Source organism: Sceloporus undulatus, chromosome 1, assembly GCF_019175285.1.
Source record: "Sceloporus undulatus isolate JIND9_A2432 ecotype Alabama chromosome 1, SceUnd_v1.1, whole genome shotgun sequence".
NCBI lineage: Eukaryota > Metazoa > Chordata > Lepidosauria > Squamata > Phrynosomatidae > Sceloporus > Sceloporus undulatus.
In genome coordinates, this window is record NC_056522.1 from 331,196,637 (window position 1) to 331,219,887 (window position 23,251).

Sequence of the window (23,251 nt, forward strand, 5' to 3'; positions counted from 1 at the left end):
TTTATGGATATGAGATGAAACAACAGCAAGCACAAAGACAATTTAATTCAAGTGATTTAAATGCTTTTACTATATGATACTATATGATTTAACTATTCCCAATTAGTAGCACACTCCTACTGTCATGACTAATATTAATACAATTTTTAAACTATGTATAAATATCTACTTACAGATGCTCATTGCTCTACTGGTTAAGAGAACTGCATTTCATCAGCCACCAATACAAACTGTGGCCTGTTACAGACTGCCAAAATAAAGATGCTTCAGGTCTCTTTGGAGGTATGCTATTTAAATGATGCATGGGTCCTAAGAGTCCAAAGGTCGCGCCAAAGCCACACTCCATTCCTAAGCACTGGAGTGCAGCTTTGGTGCAGCTTCCAGATTCTTAGGATGCATGCATCATTTAAACAGCATACCTCCAAAGAGACCCAAAGCAGCTTTATTTTGGCAGTCTGTAACAGGCCTGTGATAATCTTTCCAAGGCCAGACTTCAGAAAACTAATTTAGGGAAGTGGAGGGGAACAAAGAACATTTTTGGGAAAGCAAACTTTTAACTCATGCTGTATACAATTTTAGATAAGTGCTGGAAAGCAAAGCAGGGAGGTGGGGAGGAAGTGGGATTTAGGGGTAGCCTATGATATTACTCAGGCACCTGTGAATTGGGATACAGAAGAATGCTACCTATAATGTGAATGACAGGCTCCTTAATTTTAAAAAGTCTTTCCATACCAAGTATTCAGAAAATATTATCAGTACCAAATATATATGTATGACATATACAAACTGCATTGCATATACAAACTCCAGGTCATTGTTAATTACTGTCAAGTTAGCTGCAACTTGTAGCAACCCTTTGGATGCAAACCTCCAAGACATGTTGTCATCAACAGGGCGATGAGCTGCTCTGGACCTGCATTACAGGGTTGTGGCTTCCTTGATAGAGACTATCTACCTGTCACATTGTTTTCCTATTTCCTTATTGACTCCCACTTTACCAAACATGGTCATCTTTTTTTTAACTAGTCATGTCACCTCATACACTAGTCTCAGAGCTTTTCCTCACAATTCCCGTTCTTGCCACAATTGAACTTGTAAATGAAAATGGAATTGTACCTGTTTGTGTAATAGCCTTTACTGCACGTCTTTGCAGTCATGTGACTGGGGCTGCTACTGTCTTCACATATTCTTCCCAATTCCCCCTTAATCTGCCCTACCTGCCCTATGCACTACCCATCATGCTTTTTGGATTATTAAAATTTATTTTGATTTATTTTGATTTTCACTTTTTTGTGTAGTTCTGGAGCTCTACTACTGAAATTTAAGTTTTGTTAGCCAACTTGAGTCTCTTTACTGGAGGAAAGTGGGATATCAATAAATATATTATTATTATTATTATTATTATTATTATTATTATTATTATAAAAAGAACTAGAAAAAAATTAAGGTAATCAAGCTATTTAAGAATCGCAAGGGGGAGGGGGATAAGGGAGAGGAGGGGCACTGACATCACATGACTGTCAATAATGCAATTGCACCAGCAGTGTTGTTTTGTACTTAAGGACTAGCATGATTGCGAGCTCATTGATGGCTTTCCCCCATCAATGAAAAGAGATGCCCAAACTGGACTTGGGGGATACAGCTGCTATGGGTCAAAGATGTCATTGTGTGATAAAGTATCCACAAAACTGTTTTTTTTTCTCCAAGTCTAACCACAGTTTAAAAGCCACATACGGCCTGTTACAGACAGCCAAAATAAAGCTGCTTCGAGTCACAGTGGAGGTACTGTATGGTGTTTCAATGATGCATGCGTCCTAAGAGTCCAGAAGTCGCACAAAAGCCACGCTCCAGCCCTAAGGACTGGAGCGTGGCTTTGGTGCGGCTTCTGGACTCTTAGGATGCATGCATCATTGAAACACCATACCTCCACTGTGACTCGAAGCAGCTTTATTTTGGCTGTCTGTAACAGGCCGTAGTAATATGTTCAGTTTGGTCATTCTGGCTTCTAGGGATTTCTTGCATTAAGGTACAATCAAGGCAGAGATTATAAACTGGGGCAGTTTTCCAATCTGAAATAGAGGAGACTCACTGAAACAACTACTGAATAATAGTCAACAAATATGTAAATCCCATTAATTAAATGAGTAGATTCTAGTGGGGACTAGTTTTGTTCAGACCTTCTCATAACAAAGATGCTACAGAGAAAGATATGGTAAAAAAAAAAAAAAAAACAACCAGCTACAAAGCATAAAACCATCCTAGTAATGGACACTGTACTTTTTCTGTATTCTGGAATGTACCCGCTTTCTCATTTTCAGCCCCTGCCAACACACTCCAAACTTTCATTTAGCATGTCATCTGCTTGCTATGTGAAGTTTATGTGAAGGTATTTTTAATTTGTAGAAGTGAATCTTGCAGGGAAAGAAATGTAACAGCTGACACCCCTTAATGGGCTCTTACCTGTGTAATTAAAAACTTGGTTATTCGCTCTGGCAACCTTCCCTTTTCACTTGACAAGATCATCTCCAACATGTCTCCATGGAGCTTCTCCATAACAACAAACACTCTTTCTGGTGTTTCAAACATGCATTCCAGATTTACAACCCCCGGGTGATGCAGATTCTGTTATAAAAGATAAACACTATTTGAATGAGATATATTTGTCTAGAACCAGTGTCAAGGTTCAGGAAACTTAGGTTATTCATTTTTTGATTACTTTAACACCAGTGTAGGTATACTAGGAAGAAAAATGCAGGCAATAATTTGCTAGGCAAAGTGAAGCAGCCAGGACAACACAAACTTAGAACCTGTCAAAATTTTGACCAGTCAATAGGAACATTCTAAAGCTATATACAGAATAGACACTTAGTCCTAATGAATTCATTCTAAGAGCAACATAACAGAACCATTTCCAAAGGGACATCAGTATGTTGCAATCTACAACAGGCTCATGCTGCACCTTTAACAGGTGTAAGAAAGACAGCATGAGCTTTTGTGGGCCACAGTCCACAGTCTCATGGCATAATGGAGGGGTTCTTAGCCTAGCATCCATGACTTGATAGGCTTCAAAAGGACCGTGACACTAGTGCAAAAATATGTTTTTTTCCCCCTTCAAGAGCTTTTCTGTTTTTTTTTCCCTGTCACTGTGAATCTTAAAACAACAATTTTTATCTTTTCAAGTGTAAATTATAATTTTTTTTATTCCAGATTAGTCCATGCAAAGGAAATCAAATCTTTTCATGTAATTTTTTATTTGCCAAAAATTATAAAAGGATATGGACACAGAGACCAAATCAAGATAATAAAACTGCAGTGTAGAACCAACACACTAAAATGTAATAAAAAGCATATGAGCTAAAACTAAACATAAAATAAAACAAACAAAATATAATAGGGATTACAGCAGCAAAGATTTAAAAGGCCTGGGAGAACAAAGGAGTCTTAACTAGTGATTGAATAGAAACTGTATTAATGGCATAAAAATTTCTGTGAAGAGAATATTCTTTTTAAATAAGTACAGAAAAAACTCATCAAACCTATGCAATAACAGAGCTTTTCTGCAAAATATATGCAAATGCTGAAAGAATATTACAGTTCACTGACATCACAAAAAATCATGATGAAGCTCACATTGATTTCATTATTTTGAACAGCTATCCTACCGTAGATGGAATAAAGTTTAAGCTCATTGAAAAGGAGTTCCCCTCTTCATTCAATAACTCTTTCTCCCTTAAAGAGTTTTTCCTCTATATTGGAGAACATTTCAAAAGTGAACAGGGGAAGGAATTCACATTCCAATGCAATAACATAAATCATATCCAGAGTTTTCTATTTATTATGTTTATGTACATTTTTCCAGGCATAGAGTCCATAGATTTCACCAGATTCTCAAAGAATTATTTGACCCTAAAAAGGTTAAGAATCACTACTATCATAAATCTGCTGTTCTTAAAGGTGTCATGTTCCTTTTTTGCTGTTTTGAAGGAATAAGTACTGTGTTGTATCTTCATCTTGCTTCCAACTTGTTGGATCCTGGAATCTAAATTTCAAGTCTTGAATACATATTCTTTAAACAACATTTCATTCTTTAAAGTACACTGTACTGGGATCCTATTCAGGGTTGCAGCCAGCCAGGCAATGCCCTCCTGCAGGAAACTCACTTCCAACCTTATATCTAATTTCTTCTCTCTTCCTCCCTTTCAACTGCAGCCCTAATTCATTCCATAGTTCAAAGGAAATGTGGCTCATGCTTTCTTTTTGCTTCACAAGGAAGTGCAAGTAATAAGATCCTTTAATAACCACTGATTTGCCATCAGAATAATAATTGCTTAGATTATCTAAAAAGTGCATTTACTGCAAAACATGCCAATTATCAAGTTATTAACACTTTAGTTTCAATTTGTATGTATTTAAAGCAGATTAGAAATTATTTGAAAAAGACATTACTGGAGAACTTTATTTGGAGATTCAAGGCATAATTAGTTACATAGATTTCAACTGCTGAAACCTGTTCTCAGTAAGTTTTATTGCCCTGCTCTAAATTAAATACACACAGGATATAATTGGTAATTAAATAAAAGATACCTGTAAAATTGCAACCTCATTACGAAGTTGGCTTTCTTGCTTAGTTGGAAATCTCAGTTTGTCAATGATTTTAATTGCTACATCTCTTCCTGTTTTGCGATGTTTTCCTGTATGATGAAAAATATGCCAATTAACATGATCAGCTCTGAGAAGCATCACCTTTCTAGAAGCTTAAATTTTTCTGTTATGTTAAAACCTCACTGGCAAGGTCACCTTACAACAGAAGATTATTGTAAGACATTCAAACTTTTGTTATTTCATGGTATTTCTCATGCACCAAAAAACAGTAGACAAGAATTTTAGAAGAAAAACAACACAAGGACGAAGGTATAAAGCAAGCCTTCCACATATGTTTGCATCCTCTTCCCCTACACAGGGTAAAAATGTCAGCAAATTGCTTGATAATTATATGTACTCTGACCTATAAATGTGGTAAGTAATCCAGACTAGCAGAAATAGCTTTATGTTCATAGTGCAGACCACCTTGTGCACACACACAGCCATTAGCAGTTACATCATGGAAAGACAGGGAAGAATTTAAGGCTCACTATTCAAGAAAGCCCAGCTGTGTTACTGTTGAAACACATTAACTAGCCTACACTTAAAGTTGGATACACTTCTTTGGGTCCACCTGTTGACTTCAGATTCTCAGCTTTCAGTTCACTCATGGACCTCTAGTGAGATGCCTCCATTTTGATTCATATTATATGCAAAACCAAAGAAAAAGAAAGAAAGCCAAATATTTTTTTTAAACTGGCAAGCTATGCTTCCAAAATAAACAAACAAAACTTGCCACATTTTAAAGTCACAACCACAGAGTTTTAGTCTTTTTAAAAACTGGGGTTTTTTTTAGCCAAAAGCAGATCAAAACACCATCCAGGAGAGTGCAGCATTTAGATATAATTAATTGGAACTAAAGCTAACTGAGGGTCAAACCAGATGTGGCATTCATTAAGTGAATGCAATCAACACGTTTTGTATAAACAGCAGCTTCAAAGAAATCTGGGGAAACTGGACTTGAGAAAAGGAGAGGTGAAATTCAGTGTTGCCTCTTCCTGCCACAAAAATATCTCTCTTAACATTTATTTATTTATTATTTGCTTTCCCACCTTTCTCTACATAATGGAATCAAGGAATTTGGGAGAATTATTAGACATTATATAAAAGCTATTTTAAATTATTTATAAAATTAAAACATTAAACATTAAAAACATTAATATGCATTAAAAGACTATACAAACAAACAAAAACAGCACAGCACAAGACATCTTTAAAAGCCCATCCCATCCCATCCATAAAAGCCTTGGTTTCAGCTGGCAGGAGAGTAAGGAGGGAAGCATTTCCAAAGAGTAGCAGAAGCCACAGAGAAGGCCTTCTTCCTTGTTCCCACCAAACGAACATGAGAAGGTGAAGGAAAAGAAAGATGCCTCTCCAGAAGATCTTAGAGCTTTAATGGGTTCATAAGGGGAGATATAGAGTTTCAAATACACTGGACTCAAGCCTTATAGGGCTTTATAGATCAGCACTCTGAATTGTGCCCAGAATTGGACCAGTAACCAATGGAGATATTGCAACAAGGGAATTGTGTATTCCCTGTAGCAATGTTGTTAGCAATCCAGTTAGCAATCTTGCAGCAGCTTTTTGTTTCTGATCAGTTTTGCGATGTCAAGATCTGACTTCTCCATGAACAGGCACAGTTGGCTCACTAGCTTTAACTGTGCAAATGCACTCCTGGTCACCACTGAAAGTCGAAGTTCAGGGATGACTCCAGAAGTATAACTAAATTGCAAACCTGCACTTTCATGAGGAATGTAACCCCATCTAACACAAGCTGAATCCCTTCTCACAGATCTGTCTTTTGACTGACTTGGCATACCTACCGCATGTCTTGCCTGGATTAAGCTTCAGTTTATTCACTCTCATTACAGCCTCTTACAACTACAAGGCAGTGGTTTAGCATAAAAAGTGCTTCATTGGAACTGGAAAGGAGTACTAGAGCAGGGTATCATCAGCATACTCGTGACACCTGGCCCCAAAATTCCAGGTAACCTCTCCCAGCAGTTCCATCTAAACAGCATATGGGACAAAAGAGAACCATATGGGATTCTGTAGGCCAATGGCCAAGGAGTATGCCTTTTCAGGAAAGAATGTGGCCACTGTAGAACAGTATCTCATGAAGAGGTCCAGCAAACACAATGTGGCTATACTGGTCCTGTGCAGTTGCTGGCATAGGTCATCCATTAAGGTGAGCAAAGCCATCTTCTTCCCATAACAAGGTCTGAAACCAGACTGAAATGGATCTAGATAATCCAGTTCATCCAGGAACCCCTGGAATTGCGAAGCCACTGCACACTCCAATACCTTGCCCAAAAATGTGATGTTTGGGATTGGTGTATTGTCAACCAATATAGTATAAGCAAAAAAGCTCAAATATTACTAATGTACTGTACATGAAAAAGTTTATACAGTGGGACCTCGGTATCCATGGACTTGCCATCCATGGATTCAAACATCTGCAGATGGCAAGCCCATGTTTTTCCCCAATGGCAGTGCATGCACATGGCCATTAGGGACAGTCCCACTGTCCGCAGTGGAGGCACATGAGTGCTGCAGTGCCACCATTAGAGACAACAGGACTTCACTTGAAGTCCCACTGTCCCTAATGGTGGTATAGCCACAGGCATGAACCACCACTGGGAACAACGGAGGCTAACCTGAAGTCCTGTTGTCCCTACTGGTGGCACAGCTGCATCCACATGCTTCCATTAGGGACAACGGGATTTTAGATTCCACGGATTTTGGTATCTGCGGGGGTCTTGAATGGCTCCCCCATGGATAGTGAAATCCCACTGTACCTATATTGTCTATCTATCTTAACATACATGAACATGAATCATCCCCAAGAGTCCAAAAAAATATACTACCAATAGATAATGGTCACCTTCTCATGACAAGTTAATTGATAGGTTACTGCAACCTCCAGAAGCAGGACTGAATTTTAATTAATCTTTGGCTTTTGAACTTTCCAACCATCCTACCTTCAGGCAAGCAAAGAGGTTTGTAAGTTTCTGTTTTTGCATAACCAGTTTGTTATGTTCCCTCAAATAATAAAACCTATGGTTAGTTGTAATTCAAGACAGCCTTATACAGTACAAGCCAAGTTTAAACCATATTTAGTGAAGCTGTCTTATTTAAACTAACAATGGTTAATGTGAAGCAACGTTCTGGGTCAAAATAACAGAGGAATTGGTGGTTAATGAAAAAGAGAATCCAGAGCTTTGAAAATCCTCCTTTGAGCTATGTTGGAAGAGGAGTCTGGAAACTTTCACTTCTACTTCTGAAAGTAGAAATGAGAGGAAGCATGCGAACTTGATATTTCCTACAGCTTGATTCTGTTCATCCATTCTCATAAAAGCATAGTTTAATATAAACTTAAAATATGACCAGTGAATGACTCTACAGCAAATAGCAGGGCAACAAAAGTAAAAAATGTCAATTGTCAGAAAAAAAGGATCAGAGATTACATAAATGATAACTAGTTAGAGGAAGAAGTAAAGGAGATATCATTTTAATACCAAATTATTCCCCAAATTAATCTCTGCACTAAACTAATCCCTGAACTGGAAAACAGGGGAGGTAGTGCAGACTGTGGAATGGCCTGCCAGATGAGATCCGTCTACTTACATCTTTAGACAGCTTTAAAAAGGCTGTTAAGACGGATCTCTTCCAGCAGGCCTTCCCGGAATAGAGAACCCGGCCTTAGAAAACGTCTGGGAAAGATACTGCTGCTCCCACTGATTGTTTGTTGGTATGATGTTGTTGACCTTCTGGTCAGTTTTTAACTTGTATGCTTGTTTGTTGTTTTTTGTTCTGTTTTTTAAATATTGCATTGGATTTAATACTCTTTTAAGGAGGGTAGGGTACCAGGGATTTTATATGTTTTGTGTTTTTAACTTAGTTAGCCGCCCCAATTGTTCTCAGATTATTATTATTATTAAGGTATTTCTGGAATTCTACATAGCAAGACAGCTTAGTTCAAGGTAATATAACTTCACATGATAAAGCCCTTGTACCTTAAATGGTTCTGAAAATGGCTGTTCAATGTAATTATTTTGTCCCCTGTCTTCTCATCCTAAGAGATTAAAATAGTTTTACATGCACGTCAGAAAGAAAACAATGACTATATCATAAATTCTAAATTACTAAGAGACATTTCCCCACCACCACCACCACCCACCCCATTTTCATAAGTCTCACCTCCATAAACGATTCCAAATTGTCCCGAACCCAGTACTTCATCTGGAAAGATTTGGTACACTGTACTGATATCCTACAAGTTTAAATATAAACAGCAGATTAAGCACAAAATATGGAAATAAAGCTGAGAAATGAATTATTTTGCTGAAGCAAAATAGCTGTGGAAATTGATTTGACAGAGATGCTGCTGAGTGTCAGACTCTGGATTTTGTTTGTGCAGGAGTTGTGTCAGTCTCACAGCTATTCATTAGAATCCAATCTGAGTTCTGTGTCATCTTGAAATGTCTTGTGTTGAGCTTTGGATTTTGGCACATGAATGCCAAATGTTCATGTACTCAAAGCCAGTGGGCATAATTTGAAGTGAAATAACTTCTGGAAATACACCTCAAATGTCCAGTGGCAACCAAGGATTCTACAAAGGCCTTCTGTTCTCCCTGAACCTTAATGAATCTGTGGGTTTTCTGATGAAGGGGGTGATGAAACAACGCTGATTCTGTGATGTGAACAATAAATATTTTGTAGAGTCTCCAGCCACATCCAGTGGCCTCATTGGGGTGCACTAAGCCATGAGAGGACCCTAGCACATGGGAGCACAAAACTTAGTGAAATTCAGAAAGTCAGGTTGAAGTTGAATAAAATTGCAAAGAAAACTATTTTAGGAGGGCGTGTTCAGGAGTTTCATACAGTACCTAGAAACCATGCTGTTTCACAGAGTACTACGATGAAATAATTTTGCTATGGAGCAACAATAGAGAAGTCATCTATAAATTGTCTCTTGGATTACAAAAACTAAATGCACAGTTTCCTTAGTCTTTTTGCTTATTTGTCCTTTACTAAAGAAAATGGGTAGTGAGGCATCCTCTGAAACTTTTCCAAACAGATCAATGACTTTGCAAACTGCACTCTGTTATGTCTGGCACGAACACTCAGAACACTTACCACATTTTCTTGGACCTGACAATTTGACACTGAAATACTGATGGATATATTTCCTAGAAGAAAAGGTACAGTAATTACTGCATGCCTCTTTGTCTCTCTCTCCCTCTCTCCCTCACTCTCCCTCCCTCTCTCCCTCTCCCTTGCACACATACACATTGTGCATGTGAAGAATCATGAAACAATTAACTATCTAGTTCATGACATCCACTGCTGATTTACAGTGGATTCACATTATTGCTGTTTCCTTTCTACATTGATTTATACAGTTGTCTCATAGTGTGGTCTTTGAGACAGTTGGCTTATGAAGAGAGCCAATATATTTGTACCTTCCTGTTCATATACCTGGAAAACATGCTAGCTATATAGTGGTATACTGAGTGCAGCCACTCACTCAAAACCATAGGGTTGTGAATTCAATAACAGCCAAGGGCTCCAGGTCGACTCAGCCTGGCATCCTTCTATAGGTCAGTAGAATGAGTACGCAGCTTGTTGGGGCAATTAGCTTACAGATTGTAAACAGCTAAGTACATTGGTATAAAAATGTACTTGCTAATACTATTGGTATAAAAAGAGTGCATTTGGATAAGATTGCACCAGCCACCATATAAATTGCAACACAAGACAATTGGTAAAATTAATTTACATTAAACAGAATGTAGCTGGGTGATCATGACAAGACAGGTCTTTTGCAAAGTTCTTGCCCTTTTCTTAATCCAACTCCATATATCAGTCTTAAAAAGACTGATAATAAATTGTTCCAGTTTTATACATAGGATCCTAGCCTAGAATGCCCATTACAATAATGTAATAGGTTGGACTTTTAAATGCTGTGCAATTCAGATGCCAAGGTTTGTATATAGTTTATAATATATTTTAATATTTTAATGTGTAATTTTTTAAAAAATAAAATTTTAATTGTTTTTCAAACTTGATATGTATATTTTTAATGTTTTTGTATTGTTTTTAACTTACACGGTTTTAAACTTGTTGTTAGCCAATAACAACAATAACAACAACATCAATAGCCGCAAAAGTAGTATGGCTCTAAGGAAAATAACAGTGAGATTTACTCAGTTCAAAGTTACTTAATGAAGCCACCATCCACCCCATATCTGCTCATCCAATCTCAAATTAACTGTTTGGGTTCCAATATAATGTTTTTTCTTAAATCTTAGGGTATATTACTCAATTTAAGGGGAAAAAAAACTAAAGTAGCAGTAAGCAACTCTGGGGCCATATTAGATCCTGGAGAGCCACACATCCTCTCTGCACCTCCCTCTCTCCACAAAAAATGTTCCCAAATGCCCCCTGAGGGGCATGGAGGCATTTTCACCATGGGGCCTTTTTTGCAACATGTTCACTACTTGTTTTAGAAAAAGACCTAATGCATGTCATGAATACATATATAAGGCTAAAACCATTAACATCCCATTTATTTCAATATTCACTAATGCCAATATTAAGAATACAGAATGGCAAAACATTTCAAGTGCACCTTGGTTTTGGGGAAATATATAATATTAATTTAAGTACCTACATTATTTAACAGCTGCATGTCCTTAGTTTTCTAGAAACAGTATCCCCTTCTGAATCATTATTTATGGGAAATAAAGGTGTACAAATTGAAGTTTTTATACCTCAATGGTCTGTTTTTATACAGCTTCACATTATTTCCCAATACTGAACCATGTCATCCACTAATCTGAATTCAGATAATCTGAAATAATGCTGTCTTGTATGCAATTCCATACAAAAAATGCCAGTAGCCTACCATTTTCCAGATAACTGATGTACAAGAGATGTACTGTGAAATGAGATGTACCATTGTGTTGATTGTATAATAAATGTATCTTCAAAACCATAATGATATCCCTACCTCAACAAGTGCTAGACATGCTAGTAAACTACCTACACAACAACATCACAAAGAAAAACTACATCCTGAAAAAATACACCTAAAGTGTTCAAAGAATAGCCCACAAATTCATTTCACTGCCTCTACTCTATGTGCTTCTATCCACTGGTTACATCTACTTTTTTAATAATTGTGGGCTACCTGAAAATTAGGGGGGGGGGATGAGGGGGTCTTACTTAATTTAATATGTTGTTGTTGTTGGTTGTTGTTGTTGTTGTTGTGTGCCTTCCAGTCATTTCTGACTCATGGTGACCCTAAGGAGTTTTCTTGGCAAGATTTTTTCAAAGGAGGTTTAACACTGCCTTCCTCAGAGGCTGAGAATGTGTGGTTTAATTTAATACTTAAACATATTATAAACCTTTTAAGACAAAAACTATAAATGAAAGTATATACATAATACATATTTTAAAAATATGCCTCTCTTAGCATTGGCACTATTGTCAGCAGTGGTGTTTCATTATGATACCAACACTCTAGGCCAAGCTACCTCTATAAGATTTAACAGATAAATTTTACAGCCTGTGCAGACTGGCCATTTAGGCCGGCCTGGGGGTGGAGTCGGGGCATTGCATCCTCATGATGCAGCCCCAACTCCACCCCCATGGTGGTGTGATGCCGCGTGCTGCACCACTCGGCACACGGTGTCACAACGCTCCTCTGGCACTACATTTACATGACACAGTGCCAAAGGAGCACCGTAAAGCCATGGTACAACAGCTACAGTGTCCTTTCCAGTGTGTAAAAAGGAGCTGCTTTTTGCAGCTCTTTTTGCACCACAGAAAGGCCATAGAGGCCATGGTGTGCGGTTGCCACAGCCCCAATCTAGTTCTAAAAGGGGGGGGGGGGGTGTCTGCACAGCCCCTTAGTAGACAGCAACAGAGACTATATTAGAACAACCTCAGGTCCTATGCCGGGGCCCTGCTAGCTGGTTTGATGATCTGATACTAGTTTAAACAGTCATATATCCTCTGTTAGAATAAAGGGCCAACTCGAACAGATATTTTCAACTGTTCCACAGCCTTTTTGCAAGCCACCTCCCTGGAGCTTACTAACAACCAGTTTGACACCCTCTGCACCAGCTTATTCTGAAATAGGAAAGTGAACTTACTGTGTAAGCTTGGACCTGAACCAGTGGATGCCCCTTTTGAGATAACAGGCATGAGTGCATGCTGGATGGCCATTTCCCACATCCTTGCTACATCCAGGCAACAACCACTTGTCAGAACGCTGTTATTAGATGAAATGCTTGGCAGGTTTTCAACATTTTCCCCAACAAAATATACTACATTTGCTGTGGTTATTTCAAAGCAATGGGGATTTGCTTCCTGTGGTAATAAATCGAAGGTTTTTGCTGGTTCCAGGGATAAAATTTCAGACAGCGGAATTTCCTGAGAAGAATAACAATTGCCATGATTTTCAGGTACCAAAATAATATTTTAAGCTGCTGCTCCTATTGTTTTCTTTATCATTTTCTTTATCTAAAAATTTAATTCAAACCAGGGAACAGTCTGGGTACTGAGACTCCAAGCACTGCTTCTGAGCTTCCAGCAGAAGATCTTCAACAATTTTTCTAATTAATGCTAGTATTTGTATTCCATCCCTGTTTTGTTTGGATCCCCTTGGATCCAGGTAGGCACCTAGGTATAGACGAGGAGCTTAAATATTAGACTGGCTAGTGGAATAACTGGAATAGCTGTATACAGAAATTTGGGTGGACTTTTTTGCCACTTTTCTTAAGAGACTCCAACTGGATCAGAGGCAGTTTAGGTCTACATAGTACTTGTCATAGTTGTGCCATAAGGTTTGAGCTTCATTTTAACATATTATTATGACCAACTCTTAAATCATAACCTTCAACATTAAGACTGCATTTATTACTTTTTCACCAATGAGGGCCAAATACCCTTCTCTTGCAGAAGACCCTTAATAATAAATGGTCTTCAGTGGAGAAATAGTCCATGGTTTTATTGGGTGTAGCATTTTTAATTACCTCAATTCCCTCTTCCTGTATTTTTTGTATGTATCGAGTGTGTTTTAATAGAAAAGTTGGTTGGGTATGTGTTGGTAGGATGGAAAGGAGCTTGGTAGCTGGAGGAGATTTAGGGGCTCATGATCTGTTGGTGTGTGAAGGGGGAGAATTAAGTGAATTTGATTCAGCAATAAACCAAACCGCCATCCAATTTATTAAAGCAGCTACTTAGGTCATATGCAAGATAATCATATATAAAGGACTGGTGGGGTGGGGGTGTGGAGCTCACCTATATTTACTAGGGGAGACCATCAAAATGTTACATTTACTTTATTTCATTTACACATCAAAGTATTCATAAAAATAAAATCTCATCTATTGTTTACCTTGTAGTATTTGCTTTCAGTATCATTTTGAAAAAGTGTAATGCATTTGCTGTCCAATCTCCAATAGTGTCGTTTCCTCTGCATTAAAATAAGAACAAATAAAGATGTTTTAATAGTATTTTAATACATGAGTTGTAGACCTATTCAACATTATGTTCAGAAACCTAAATCTCTTTGTTTGTAGGATTCTGAAACTCTTTGTAAGTACAAAACAGCCTTCAGCAAATCAAGAGAATCATAGAATCATAGAGTTGGAAGAGACCAGAAGGGCCATCCAGTCCAACCCCCCCTGCCATGTAGGAAATCTCAATCAAAGCATATCCGACAGATGGCCATCCAGCCTCTGTTTAAAGACCTCCAAAAGAAGGAGACTCCACCATTCTCTGAGGGAGTGTGTTCCACTGTTGAACAGCCCTTATTGTCAGGAAGTTCCTCCTAATGTTGAGGTGGAATCCCTTTTCCTGTAGCTTGCATCAATTGTTCCAGGTCCTAGTCTCTGGAGCAGTTCTCTCTTCAATATGGCTTCCCCTTAAGTATTTTAACAGGGCTATCATATCACCTCTTAATCTTCTCTTTTCCAGGCTAAACATCCCCAGCTCCCTAAGTCATTTCTCATAGGGCATGGTTTCAAGACCCTTCACCATTTTAGTCACCCTCCTTTGGACATGCTCCAGATTCTCCACATTATTTTTGAATTGTGGTGCCCAGAACTGGACACAGCATTATTCCAGGTGGGGCTTGACCAAAGCAGAATAGAGTGGAACTCTTACTTCCCTTGATCTAGACACTATACTTCTATTGATGCAACCTAAAATCACATTTGCCTTTTTAGCTGCTGCATCGCACTGTTGACTCATGTTCAACTTGTGGTCTACTTGGACTCCCAGATTCCTTTCACACATAGTCTTGTTCAGCCAGGTGTCGCCCATCCTAAGAGAACAAGAAAGCAATTGCCTCTGCCTACGGGAATCACACACTAACAGTGAAATTTACTTATTTGTTCAGCAGTTTTCTTACCAGAGTGTCTTTGCTTGTATAGTGAACCATCCATCCCTCTTTCATCACTGCACTGCTTCTCCTTTTTGTGTGTTTGACAGATTGTACCACTCTCATTAATGGTATGTTGTTGCTTGTTGAAGGGCTTATAAGAAAAATAATAAATGAAGGTAAGAGATTATGTTAACACAAAACAAATCCTTTCAAAGAGAAATCATAGCTGAGTTAGTCTAAAATATCAGTATGCAAAGAGATCTTGTAGCACCTTTGAGACTGAAAGAAGTTGTAATATAAATTTTTGTAGACTTGGGGGCTGTACATACAGCCCCTAAGGGGAGCATGACACCACACCTTTCCTAGCTGGATCAGGGCTGTGGCAACCTCATGTCATGGCCCCAATCTGGCCTTTCGAGGGTGCAAAAAAGAGCCACACAAAACGGCTCCTTTTTGTGCCCTTGAAAGGGCCCCATAGCTGCATTGCTGTGGCTATACGGCGTTCCTTTGGTGCTGTGTCATATGAACACAGCACCAGAGGAGTCTCATGATGCCTGCGCGCCATGTGGAGTGGTACACCGTGTCAGGGTGCCTGGGGGGGCAGAGTTGGGCATACTTCATGAAGACGCTACACCCCAACTCCACCCCCATGCCAGCCTTAATGGCCATTGTGTACAGGGCCTTGGTCTACTTATTCTGATGCAGCATTTTTGTTTGTTTAGTTAGTCTCAAAAGTGCTGTAAGATCCCTTTAAATAGCTTCTGTCCAAAGAGAGACACATTAACTATGCATGCATTGTAGGTAGTGAAGTTGACTTTGCAGCATTTTGAGTGATCCAGTGGTTTTGGAAGGACTTGTCACTGTTGATGAAACATGTTTATATTACTATAATCTGGAGACCAAACAACTGTCCTTGCAGTGCTGAACTAAGATCTGAAGTAATTGTGACCTGAAATTGCATCTGTGGAAGTGAGTGGAGATTAGTAGAGGGGGAAATAATAATAATAATAATAATAATAATAATAATAATAATAATAATAAAGAAATAAATTAAAAATGAAGCTCTCAACCTGGTACGTAAAGGGAATGAATTCACCAGTAAAGCGTAAGAAAGTGTATAATATAATTAGGAAGGGTTCAGTCTGATTTGCTTACAAGAAACACGTATCAAAAGTAAAGACAAAAAATACTTAAAATGTAACAAAATAGGAAAAGAATTTGTATCAGCGTCCAAATTGAGGAAAAAAGGAGTGGTGATATATGCTAAAGAGAATCTGAACCCAAAAGAGATATTTAACGATTCTGACGGACATTATGTTGGCATAGAAGTGGACTGGGGTAACGGGAAAATACTAGTGGTAGGCATGTATGGACCTCAAATAAATAAAGGTAAATTTTATAAGAAACTGCATGAGAAAATTAATACATTAGGATACATGGAAATCATACTATTAGGCAATTTCAATGGGGTGATAAATCCAAAGATTGATAGAAAATCAGATAAGAAAATAGGGGCTAATCAAGGGAAACTTCCTAGGTCTTTTTTCAATCTGATCAAAAACTTAGATTTGACTGATGGGGGTAGACAATTATATAAAAATAGAACAGAATTTACTTATTTCTCAGAAAGGCACAATTCATTTTCCAGGATAGACATGGCCTTTTCCTCCAAATCGCGCAGCTGATCAAATCTGACTCATACCCAAGAACAATCTCAGACCACAACCAAATTTCATTCACATTAAAGGAGATGGCGAATTCCTATAGTTGGAGGCTTAATGATGACCTATTAACGGATCAGGACCTCATTAGCGACACAAAATTAGTAATTAATCAATATTTTGAAGAAAATATGACAGGAGAAACAAAAACTACTGTCGTGTGGGAAGCCTGTAAGGCAGTGTTGAGAGGGCATTTTATTCAACATAGCTCAATTAGGAAAAGGAAAAAACTAGAGAGTATGAACATATTAAACAAAGAATTAGAACAAAAAGAAAAAATCCTATTAAGGAACCCTGCTAACAAAAATGTAAGGGAGGATAAGGAAGGTATTTTGATGTCTATCATCACAAGGGCCACACTGTTACTGTAGAATACTACCAGAGGGACCCTGAAGCAGTAGTACATGAACTGGTAATCTCTCATCTTGATTTCTGTAACATGCTCTACATGGGGCTGTCAGGGATGATGGGAGTTGTAGCTCTTCACCTCTGGCTCGAACTCACCACCTGGTTGTGCACCGCGCTGACCAGTTTTGGCCAGTGGTTATAGCTTAGCAGAGTTACAGAGAATAGGCTGAAGACCCCGACAAACTCTCCAAGCCTTCTCACTCTTGCTTCCACAGAAGTCTTCACCCTTCTTCAGGATCCAGCTGGTTCTTGTAGCTTCACCCAAGACACCAGACAACTCAGTAGTCTTATATAAAAGATCTACTTTATTCTACTATATACAGCTCCAAAACTATCCAGCACAACAATACTCAACTCCTCACTCTATCCACTACTACAACCCACAAAATACATTGGGATCCATAGTCATTACTATAGTCAATGCAAGATACCACCCACTGTTGTCTGTTTCCACCCAGTAGGCGTGTACACCATTCTCATTGGTTCTCTTGGTTCATCCCACAATTATTGATTTCATCATCTCAGCCTTGACCACTTAACAATTGTCAGGTGTGTTCAGTTATCCACTTACATTTCTGTCCTTGGCACTCAGGACTTGTTAATTGTATTACCATTTACACCTGTGTGGTTCCCAATTGGCTTCTGCTGAGTCACCCTGACTCTCACATACACTACATGTTTTGTTTCACTTACTGTATAACCCATGTTGCTTTTTTTCCTTGACAGGGGCTACCTTTGTACCAAGTTCGGAAGCTTCAATTGATCCAAAACGCTGGAGCCAGATTGGTCACAGAAACATCAAGATTTGACCATATTACTCCAATATTAAGATCTCTCCATTGGCTGCCGATCAGCTTCCGGGCGCAATACAAAGTGTTGGTTATTACCTTTAAAGCCCTACATGGCTTGGGCCCAAGTTACTTAAGGGAACGCCTTTCCCTACACAATCCACCCCGCACTCTTAGAACATCAGGGAAGAAACTATTGAAACATATGAAAACTAGACTAACTACAACTTCCCATAAAGCATTTACAGCCACGGCCCCTAAATTATGGAACAATTTACCGGAAGAGATCTGTCTCATTACCATCTTAGAAGCTTTTAAAAAGGCACTTAAGACAGATCTCTTCCAACAGACCTATCAACCTGACCTTTTATAGCTGACATTTCCACTCTGACTTGATAGCACAGAAAATTGACGATGATTTGGCCTTTTTTGTGATTGATACTAATATTATTGTTGTTTTACTGACTGTATTTTTAGATAATATTGTATTTTGTATTGTATTGTGGTTTTTATTATTTGCTGTAATCCCACCTCAATCCGCAGGGAGAGGTGGGAAATACAAATAAATATTATTATTATTATTATTATTATTATTATTATTATTATTATTACTCTAACTTGCTGCTCTGATTGTAGGAGCAAGTGAAGCTGCAGAAATATGTTCTCTTTCTGTAAGACAGTGAATCTGCTCTCAGGAAAGATGAAAGATGTTTTGAGGAAGTTGGGGTTTGAGTGCTACCCTACTCATCAGATCTTGCCCCACCTGACAATGTCCTGTTTCCAAAGCTTAAAAGAGTTTGAAAGGAAGGACATTTTTGAATGATTCAGAGGTAACAGCAGAAGCAAAGCAGTATTTCATCTATCAGTTATCAGAATATTTGGAAGGGGGGGGCTTAAAGAAATTTGAGAAATGATGTGCCAAATGCCAAGTGTAGTATTAGTTTTACTGCTATTACTTTTGCTTTGGAACTTTGGGGTGAATTTTGGGATAGCATATAATTTTCAGGGCTCTAGATCATTCCTTTGTTGGTCAGACTGAAAATTTTTCAGCACCCTCTCATATAATATTCTTCATGACTGGGTTTCCTAAGTGTCCCAGAAACAAATGATGGCAAATCCTCTTTGAATACCTACTTCACATGATTACTGTGATGATGCAATTGAAGAGGAGCTACAACTACATATGCCTCCAATTTGATCAGTAAGCAAAAACTCACCTGATCATTCTATTGCTCTCATCATGATCAGGATCACCATCTTGCATTTCTCCATTGTCATTTTGGTTCATGATAGACATCTCTGCATCATGGGCAATAGACTCCTCCATTTCATCTAACAGGCCACTGTTTCTCTCACTGTCATTGTCATCACTTCCCTCTTCCATGACCACATCAGACTCCGCACCAGGGCTAAGCAGATCTGGAATATATTAAAACTGAATTATTTTGAATGCCTGAAAAATAGATCCCATGTTCAGTTTGACACAAAGGCATGCTTACTTATGGGGTGAGATCCAACATCACAGAAGCAAATTTCCATTAACACACTGGGATTTTCACCTCCCTTCTGAAGTCACCTAGGTCCTCTTCAGATCTTCCATAAGACTACCCTACCCTCCTAAATAGCACAGGAGACTGTAGCAGTGAGGGTGGAATTGCCACCTTCCTGTTTACTGACAAAAGCCATGTTCGGGATAAGGGGGACTACTCAGTTTGAACACTCTGTTGGTGTTGTTATGTGCCTTTTAGCTGATTCTAACTCATAATGTTTTCTTGGCAAGATTTATTCAGAGGTGGTTTGCCACTACCTTCCTTTTAGGCTGAAAGAATCTCACTTGCCCAAGTCATTCTTTTATTCTAAGATAGCCTTGAGCAATCCATCCAACACAGAAAACATACCAAGACTATCAGCTGTGTGAGCTGGGGCATATGTTTACAGAACAATAAATTATAATTAGATAGGGAAAGATAAAATACAATTCCACATTATTGCATCTCTGGGGGGGGGAGGGTTTATGTGCTTGTGAGAACTGCACTTTATTTCTTAACAGATTTGTTTATGCCAGAAAGTTCCAATATTTCAATACAGGAATAGTTCACTTAACAAAGCATTTGACAAAGAAGCAAAGTCTTTATATTTCTTCCCACCCTAAATATTTTCTTCCTTGGGAGAATGGTGAAGGGGAGACGGAAAAATATAAACCTTCAGTGTAAAGTTACTGCAGTAAACAACACAAGAAAGCTTGTGCAGGGAAAGAATGTGGGTCCACTCTAGCCAATACCACTGTAAGTGCATGAGTTTGCCTACAACAGGTAAGTTAAACTGCAGCTGCTTACAAAATCCCTTATTGGTTGTGCATAAACAACAAAACAGAGGAAAAATTGGGAGCAGAGAAGAACAGCTTTCCCCACTGTGATTAAAAAAAACCATATAGATCTATCCATTTGGACACTAAAATGGAAGTCATAAGAAAAGTGGAGGCTGGTGAAAAGAGTAATCTAGGGATGCATTTTGGATGAAGCTTCCAAGCAGTCTCTAGAAATCCTTGTGATTACTTACGCAAAAGTTACCTGACCTGTTTCATGTCACATGTGCATATCGTTACTTTTGAATAAAAAGTTTGTTTCAAAACCTATTCTTCCCATATGATTTCTCCCTCTGGTACCACATTTTCTGTTAAACAAGTAACACTGAGGAATACATTCACTTCAAAAAAGGAAGTGTGCGTGTGCGTGTGTGTGTGTGTACATGCACACACAAAGAGAAACACACACACACCACCCTATATCAGTAGATCTGAGGACAGCATACAAATAGCATTAAAGCAAGTTAAAAACTGGAAAAAATAAGCTAAACATATGTTGAATACACATATTCAGTATCAAAAAACCATCTATAAAGAATACATGCAAATGAATGAACTAGAATGAAAAAAAGTAGACTAGATATACAAACAAACTCCCCCCCACCAAATATAATAATATGTGAGGGGGGGAAATTGCGTGGAATTGTTCATCATTGTAAACACATTATGCTTCGATTACTGCAACGTACTGTGGGGCTGCTCTTGAAAAGCATTCAGAAACTCTGGGTAGTGTCAGGAGTCTTCTTTGAAGACTTCATTACATCAGCCTTGGAAAAATTTTGCTACCTTCCAATTTGTTACTAAGTGGTACATTTCACAGTATTGGCAGCATATATGAAGCACCGCCTCTTTCCATGTGTACTCCTCCATAAATAAATAAAACAAATTAACATTTATTAAATCACACCAAGCTTGGAAAAACTAGACTTGCTCTTAAACTGGAATTGCACTGATTCAACAATGTTTAAAAAATAGGAAAGGAATTTCAGTTTCATCTGCATGTATTATAGACATGCTTGAGAAATCTGACCTTCATTGCTGGTCCTACTTTTAGGCAAAATATTTGAGATTAATACATTTATCTCAATGTGTTTGAAATAAAACATATTTAAAGGAGAATGTGATCAGATTTCAAAATGACCTTAATGGATTAGAAAGCTGGGCCAAAACTAACAAAATGAATTTCAATAGGAAGAAATACAGACTTAGACAGAAAATGTACACTTTGGCAGAAAAAATCAAATGCAGCAATATAGGAAGGGTGACAACTAGATTGACAATAGCAATAGCAAGTACATTTCTATACCGTGGCTTACAATGTGTAAGCCAATTGCCCTAACAAGCTGGGTACTCATTTTAGCGACCTAAAGAAGGACTTTTAACCCCTGTGCCACCAGGACTCCAACAATACAATAGCATGCATGAAAGGGATCTAGGAGTCTTAGAAGACCACAAGTTGAACATGAGTCAACATTGTGATGTGGCAGCTAAAAATAAAAGCCAATGTGAGTCTAGATTGCATCAATAGGAGTATAATGTCTAGATTAAGAGAAATAATAGTCCCACTCTAGTCTGGTTTGGTCAGACCTCACCTGGAATGCTGTGTGGGCACCACAATTCAAGAAGGATATTGACAAGCTGGAACATGTCCAGGGGAGAGTGACCAAAATTGTAAAAGATCTAGAAACCACACCTTATTCTCTGCCTATCCTGGATATGTATGTTGTATGATTGTTTTTAGATTTTTTGTACTATTGGATTTTATTTATGAGATTGTTTGTAATGGTTTTTAATAGTCTGTAAACCCACTTCGATCCTATGGGAGAGGCAGGGAAACATAAATAAAAAATTTATTATTATTATTATTATTATTATTATTATTATTAAAAGCTGCTTAAGGAGCTGGGTATGTTTAGCCTGGAGAAAAGAAGGTTAAGAAGGGACATGATGGCCATGTCTAAATATTTGAAAAGATTTCATATTGAAGATGGAGCAAGCTTGTTTTCTGCTGCTCTGGAGACTAGGACTGTTGGAGTAATTGTGACTTAAACAAAAGAAAAATATTTTGAGTGACACCTGACATGGAGTGACATGTATTCTATGTGACAGGCAAACACAGTTGAGTCATGGACACATGGCATAGGTCAAAGTTGCAATAAGTTTGCATCATACTATGTGACACAGGGTAATGACCCAGAACCACTCTTGTATATAAGTGGGCCAAGAGACAGGTTATATGTGTGTTAGTGTGAAGTTATAGTTGGAGTTGCGGTCGGAGGAACAACATATAGTAGTTGGCTGGAAGCTGATGGAGACAAGTCAGAGTGTATACATTTGCTGTATTGTACACATCATAACTGAAGATAAGGCCTCCAGAACTTTGGATGAACCACTATGTCTATGAACCTTATTTTGTGTGTGAAAAGTGTATCATAGCAACGTCAATACTGTCAGCTGGTATTTTGCTTTTGTGGTTTTTCTTTTTATGCTGCTACAATATTGTTTGGCTGAATCTGGATTGGTCTGTATCCAGACTGCCAGTATTTAGCTTTTTCCCTCGCCAACAAGGACACTGAGCAATGGATTCAAACTATAGGACAAGAGATTCCACCTAAACATTAGGAAAAACTTCCTGACAGTAAGAGCTGTTCAACACTGAAACACACTGGATAGCCATCTGTCAGAATTGCTTTGATTATTCATTCCTGCATGGCAGGGGGTTGGACTGGATGACCCTTATGGTCTCTTCCAACTATGTGTTTTTTGATAGAAAATAATTTAGCATTGGATATTTAAATCATAAATTTCTGTGTGATTGTTTTTAATCACACACTGATGGGAAAATAAGAATAGATTTACTATTAAATATGTCATGTACTGTAAATAGTCTAATTTGCCAATATCTCCTTTATACCTGTTTTTCTTAGCA

General features: G+C 38.2%; 1 protein-coding gene across 4 annotated transcripts in view; it reads right to left on the bottom strand.

The window, feature by feature from the left end:
* Positions 1 to 23,251, bottom strand: part of PRKD1 (protein kinase D1) — a 154,578-nt gene that overhangs the window by 13,991 nt on the left and 117,336 nt on the right. For all 4 annotated transcript variants that reach the window (XM_042445512.1, XM_042445514.1, XM_042445515.1 and 1 more), the window contains 8 exons: positions 19,175 to 19,376; positions 15,068 to 15,191; positions 14,051 to 14,128; positions 12,804 to 13,083; positions 9,781 to 9,833; positions 8,842 to 8,914; positions 4,585 to 4,691; positions 2,461 to 2,622 (listed from right to left, as the gene is read on the bottom strand). In XM_042445512.1, the coding sequence (XP_042301446.1) occupies positions 2,461 to 2,622; positions 4,585 to 4,691; positions 8,842 to 8,914; positions 9,781 to 9,833; positions 12,804 to 13,083; positions 14,051 to 14,128; positions 15,068 to 15,191; positions 19,175 to 19,376 (1,079 nt within the window). The remainder of the gene's footprint in view (positions 1 to 2,460; positions 2,623 to 4,584; positions 4,692 to 8,841; positions 8,915 to 9,780; positions 9,834 to 12,803; positions 13,084 to 14,050; positions 14,129 to 15,067; positions 15,192 to 19,174; positions 19,377 to 23,251) is intronic.